Source organism: Lactuca sativa, chromosome 4 (genome assembly GCF_002870075.4).
Source record: "Lactuca sativa cultivar Salinas chromosome 4, Lsat_Salinas_v11, whole genome shotgun sequence".
Lineage (NCBI taxonomy): Eukaryota > Viridiplantae > Streptophyta > Magnoliopsida > Asterales > Asteraceae > Lactuca > Lactuca sativa.
The window spans coordinates 387,077,352-387,083,632 of NC_056626.2; the positions used below are offsets into that span (position 1 = coordinate 387,077,352).

General features: G+C 30.2%; 2 protein-coding genes across 2 annotated transcripts; both read right to left on the reverse strand.

Annotated features, from left to right (window-relative positions):
* Positions 1-244: 244 nt before the first annotated feature.
* LOC111896883 (uncharacterized) lies at positions 245-829 on the reverse strand. Its single transcript, XM_023892849.1, has one exon. The coding sequence runs from the start codon at positions 827-829 to the stop codon at positions 245-247; it is 585 nt and encodes a 194-aa protein (XP_023748617.1).
* A 50-nt stretch (positions 830-879) lies between these two features.
* On the reverse strand, positions 880-2,875 carry LOC111896884 (uncharacterized). Its single transcript, XM_023892850.1, has 7 exons — positions 2,699-2,875; positions 2,542-2,610; positions 2,342-2,450; positions 2,120-2,213; positions 1,915-2,032; positions 1,737-1,836; positions 880-1,556 (listed from the first exon to the last, which is right to left on the reverse strand). Exons 1-7 carry the CDS (start codon positions 2,873-2,875, stop codon positions 880-882), a joined length of 1,344 nt encoding a protein of 447 aa, XP_023748618.1.
* Positions 2,876-6,281: the final 3,406 nt, after the last annotated feature.

Below are 6,281 nucleotides of genomic sequence, written 5' to 3' on the forward strand. Positions count from 1 at the left end.
GGCACCACAGATTAGAAAGGTAAAAATAATTTTAATTAAATTATAAGGTAATTATTGAGCAATGATAAAAAGAATTAATAATTTGATAAATTAGGCAATAGATATTACAAATAAATTTTTTGTTGAATATGTGTAAAATGGAGGAGTGATTTAGTTGAAATTTAATTAATGAGGAAAAACCTTAGAATGACAAGTGGCAAAAAATTAATGTGGAGCTCTAATTGATTGACATGTGGCAAATGTGCTACTCTTTTATTAGGTAGGGAGATATGATGACTGCCTCAATAACACGTTTGCCCAAAGATTTGACTTGTAGTCTAGTGCCATTGCATAAACCATTTTTCTGATCAATGTTTCTCAATAGCATAATTGGAACACCGACTTTAAAAATGAGCTTATGGTTTGGCATACCTGATAGTTTAAGACCATTTAAAACATAAGGTGAATATAAATTACAATCAACCTGATTATGAACAAACTCGGATTGGTAGAGGCTATCTGAACTTAAGTATTCTTTTTCCTCTCCTGGAATCAATTTTAGCAAACGATCATTTATTTCTTGGACAACTTCATTTTTGGGAGAAAGTATTGCTCTTTCCTGAAAATAACCTGCAATGTTGAAGTTTTCCACAATTGAAGGATATACAAACTTGATTAATGAACCTATAGAATCACATGGATCATTAATAAGAATATCTTGTGGAATATCCACAATTGCTTCACCATCATTCAGACCACCAAGCTTATCTTCTCCTATGTCCAAAAGCCAGTTTGAAAAACCTCTTATTTTGTCAACAGCAGATGCATCGCTTCCAACAGTTAGCCTCATGTTTTTTGTTAATTTATGGACTTTGCATTGTTGCCATAAATACGAAGAACTTAAAGAAGCATTAACAATGTTTTGTCTACTGCCACCCAAAACAACAGGCAGAATTTGTCTGAAATCACCTCAAAAAACAACCACTTTCCTCCAAATGGAGTATTCGAGTTCGTAGGATTGAAACGCCATAATATATCCATCAAAGTTCGATCTAAAGCTTCAAATGCATGCTTGTGTACCATAGGTGCTTCATCCCAGATGATCAATGAGGTTTTTCTTACTAAATTGGCAAGATCACTATCTGGATTTATTCTATAGTAAGAATCCTCGTTAAGATTAATGGGTATTATAAACCGAGAGTGTGCTGTCCTGCCTCCAGTCAATAATAATGAAGCGATCCCGCTTGAAGCTACATTTAAAACAATCTCACCTTCGGATCTAATGGCTGCAGAAATTGTCTTCCAAAGAAATGTCTTACCCTTTCCACCATAACCATAAATAATGAATACACCTCCCTTATTATCTTTAACCGTAGTCATGATATCAAGGAAAATGTTGCGTTGCTCGTCTGTTAATGAAACAAAAAGACGATCAAACTCATTCTTTAAATTTGGTATGTGATAATCGAGTTCCTCAGTTATCAGACGATTGTTTGAAGATGAAACTGAATTAGCATCAGGGTAAGGCATCCTTCTATAGTTCTTGAGACTGGTGTTGTTTCGGAGTAAAATTTGTTCTATCTCAAACAAAGTCAAGTTTTTAATTTGATCTTCGTTTAGTGATAAAGTTGTATGAATAATGTTATATTAGTTACAACCAATTAAAAAATATAATAAATGAAAGTCAAATCTAATTGACCATATATTTGAATTTTATATGGTATAGATTTAATAATAATGTAATAAACATATAATACCTGGAGACTTTAATCTCTGTTGTTGAGTATAAAGAATTCCATCTGACAGATATTCCCGTGTGTTTTCCCACACACTCTTCAGTTTAGACAAACTGTTGGTCTATAAAAAATGTATAAATAATGTAAAAATTATTATAAAATTTTATTTTTTTGAGAAATTGAGTATACCTCTCCAAACATTAATTTGTGCAAGCTGAAGTATAACAATGATTTGAAGATTGTGTGGATTGTCTTGTATATACTCTTGCATCCGGTACGCATAATCACCCCACAAAACCAAACATATTTCCAAACCACTGACAATGCAACAACAGTTAGTAAGTTAATTATATATAAACATCAAAAATTTTAAGTATTCAATATAAATATATTGAAAAACATACTTTTCATTCTGGATATGGATGTGAATCTTGTGTTTGGAATTATCAATGCTTTCTCTTGCCATTTCCCCAACAACAACAACCAATCCAATAACATCTACAATATAAAAAAATACGAATGAAGTCGTGTTTAGAATATGGAAACATCATATCATATCATATATAAACATTAAATTTTGAAAAGTTGAAATTTCATTAAGTAAAAAATATAATAAATAAACATACCGAGTGACAAATTTTGAGGATGAACCATTGACAACACAGATTGAAAATCAACAAAAGAAAAACCAAATTTAGGCCCACTAAATTGGGTACATTCTTTAACAACGGTTTCCTGCACAAACGTGAGTTTTTGATCTTGGGGAGTTAACCTAAAAGTATTAGGCTTCAGAGCTGCAAAGCTTGGAGATGTGATGTAATATGACTTCCCATCTTTTAATTTTTTTTAATTGATAGAGGAATTTTTCAGGGACAGATGCTTGTATTTTGCTCCCCTAAAAACACAATATATTATAAGCATTAAACATTAAACTAACATAAATATTTATATTTAACACATACGTAAGGATATATATAACATACTTGTTCATCGACCAAGATTAATTCAATGGACCATATTTCATTCTTGTTGTAGAAAGACATCTCCTTCCAATGGTTTATGACACGAACCTTGATAATCAAATCATCCCTTGTTACATCCAAGTCAACTATGAAAGTGATATTTGTTGTAGACATATCCCTACAAATATCAGAATCCATTCTATAAGTTAGATGCCAAATAATTGGTAACTATAAGAGAGTATTAGTGAAATTATCCCTAATAGTATATATGTACACTTCTTCAAAGACATAAAGATGCATATATAGCAAAGATCAATCAATAAACACATTATATTCGAAAAATGTCAAAATGGTAAAATTGAAGAAAAATATAAAAATTGTATGGAGACATAAAAGCTTTACCAAAATATGAGAATTTGAGTAAAATAAAATAAAAAACAGATGAATATTTAAGCATCGTACTTATGAAAAGTTTTTTTAAATGAATAACTTATGAAAAAACTTGTAAAAGATGAATATTCGTTACATAAAAAATGTATTAAAATATGAATATTTTAGTAAGAATATTAGTGTACATAATTGTGTTCAAAACATTAAAGTGTGTATATTCTATCAATTCAAAACAATCCCAAACTTTGTAAAACTGTTTTTCCGAAAAATTAAAATGATGAGTCAAAAACATAAACATCAGTTTCTTGAGTATAGATAATTCATAAAGAAAGACATGGAAATATAGACAGTGAAATATAGACATGTTAATTAATGATTAAAAGATTAAAAGATATAAATGAGTGCAATAGAAATGAAACACAAACCTTTTATTATTATCATTGATTGTGCTTAGTTTTTCCTGTTCCATGGAAGTCATCAGAGCTCACAGAGAATGTCGTCAAAGAATGTGTGAAATATAATACTAAGTGGAAGTAAAACCGATTATATTATTATATAAACTGATTTATGCATATGCCTTTATTTTGAACCTGATTTTCAGGGATTTATCTACAGTATATTTCAATCAGAAGATTGGAAGATAATTGACCAACATCAATTTCGGCTGTTGAATTTAAGGGATACTGGATCGTCATCTTCAATATTGAATAAGGAATTTTAAATTTTAAATTTGTTTTGGATATGGATTGAGGAATTGACGGATTGACTGAATGTGTGTATGGGCGGGAAAGTTTTTTTGGTTATTGTTTCTTCTTATGCCACGTGGCCGATTTGTAGTTTAAGAGTTTGACAAGTGGAATTTAGGAGAGGCTTTTATTAGGATTAGAGATTAGCTAGCTCCTTTAAAACGATCCCTTCGAGCATTGTTTATATATGGAAGTGCAAAAATAAAGAAAAATGAAAAAATCATTTTGACATTTACATAAATAGTGTTTCTAAAATCATTAAAAAAAAAGGGTTTCTTCTATAATAAATAAATGAATATCTACTTTGCAACATGTCAATTTTATGAGCTTTAACATTTTAACAGTTATCGTTTTGTGATATTTTTAAAATAGATAATATCCAAATGTCAATTTTTGGTTTTTTTCAATTATAAAATTAAAAAGTCATATAATATTTGTATATATAAAGTATTAAATGTAATAAATGTGATAGTAAATTGCAATAAATATATTTTTTCATTTATTAATTCGATATTTTATTTTAAAAAATGCTTATTGTTTACATTTTGTATTCAATATTTTTTTTAATCAACTCGATCTTACACCTAGTTGGCTAATAAATAACTTCTTATTATTTTGGGTAGTTATATTGTTAATTGATTATTAGATATTCTTAACACAATGAATATAAATATATATAGTTATTTATAGAAAAAGTCCTTACATTTTTAAGTTTCTCCGATTAGGTCATAAATATTTGAGATGGATATTCATGGATTGAATATAAATATATCGACTTTTTTTTAAAATATTTTTTACAGCAATTCTAATATATACTCTTATAATATTTCTAATTTCACGTATGTCCCATACATGATTTGAGCCATTGACCTTAAGGAGGGAGGATGTCACAACCGACATTTTAGCCAGGAAGTTTTGTGATCATGTAAATGTCATCTAGGATAATATTTGTAACTCTAACTTGATATCATGCACTATGTTCATTCTATGACAACAAACTCAGTCAAGATCCACAATTGAAGTTCAAAACTATATGCAAAACATTTCAGAAAATCAATTGGCAGTTGAAAACCCTAAAAATCCCGGTTCAAGTTCTTTATGGACTAGGATTTTCTTATTGGGCCTAACGTACCAATAAACATTCAATTCGACTATTTTGGGCTTAGAAAACCTATTTGGATTATAAATGGACCCAATTCATAAATCTATAGCATTTTGGACCATTTGGGCCTAAAATGATTCATTCTAGCCCTAATGGGCCTTATTGGGCCATAAATGAATTAATTAGCCCTAATGGGCCATAAACTCATTCCTTTATACCATATTGGGTCGTAAACCCTCCCAATATCCAATGGGCCGAAAGTTTATTTTTGGGCTTCATAAATTCGAACAAATCAAGAGAAGGCCCAAATTTCTTCATCCTCTTTCCTCCTAGCCCATTCTCGGCCCATATAGTATTTAAACAAAAAAAAGAGAAAAGAGGGACTATCCTCCCTTGACACCTCATTGTTGCATGGTGGATTTCCATGCAACATCACCTCACATCTCTCTCCTCTTCCCCTCTTCTTATCTTCGGCCGAAACACCCACCACCCCACCTTCATTCTCTCATTTCAAGCTACTTCAAAATACTCTCTAGAACTCCTCCTTTTTCCATAAAAATTTCGAGATTTTGGGTGCTTTCAAGAGGATTCCTCACCAATATCATCTTCCTTGGTAAGTTTTTGCTTAGATACATGGTTTAGCTTCTTGATTTCTTCAAAAATCTCCTCCTAACTCATACCATTTCGTGAATCATACATCTTAGAGCCATCTAAGTTCTAAAGTTCTTCAAGAAGCTTGCTAGGACCAAGATATCTTCACTTATTCACCAAAAACTGAGAACAACAAGCAAGGTGAGTTCATATCCCCTTGTTTAAGTTTTTATATGTTTTTGGGGGGAGAATACAAGTATTTATGTGTAGATTTATGTATTTATGCATGTTATGTGTGGTTTTCTTGGTTTATGTTGTGATTATGTGATAAAACTTGATAAATCTCGAAAACTCTAACAAAAATGGGTGAGATTCATAAACTAAATACTTTAGTCATCATACTATAAAGGATAAAAGTGATATACATACTTAAGATGTGAAAAACAAAACAAAAATCTTGTATAAGGATCATTTTTGACAAATAAACAAAAGTTTGAGACAATAGTGGCACTTTCGGTTTTATAAGGATCAAAAAGGTCACATTGTATAAAAATTAGTTTTTATAATAATCATACTTTTCAAAGGGTCAAAAGTGTAAAATTTAGCATTTTGAGCCTAAATTTGGGCCTTACGGATTTTTGGGCCCAAAATTGCAAAAATATCAATTTTTAGTTAAAATGTTATTTAATCCAAACTTGAGCCAAAAATGAAAATAAATTAAAATAAGGGCTAAAAATGACTCTTATTCCAACATTTGGGCAGAAATTGTTAATTT

Bases quoted from the DNA above. Each gene is read 5' to 3' on its own strand.
- LOC111896883 (XM_023892849.1), bottom strand. From the start codon at position 829: ATGAGGCTAACTGTTGGAAGCGATGCATCTGCTGTTGACAAAATAAGA.
- LOC111896884 (XM_023892850.1), bottom strand. From the start codon at position 2,875: ATGGATTCTGATATTTGTAGGGATATGTCTACAACAAATATCACTTTC. The intron at 2,033-2,119 runs GTATGTTTTTCA...TTGCATTGTCAG, and splicing joins ATCCATATCCAGAATGAAAA to TGGTTTGGAAATATGTTTGG. The intron at 1,837-1,914 runs GTTTGGAGAGGT...CATTTTTTATAG, and splicing joins TTCAGCTTGCACAAATTAAT to ACCAACAGTTTGTCTAAACT.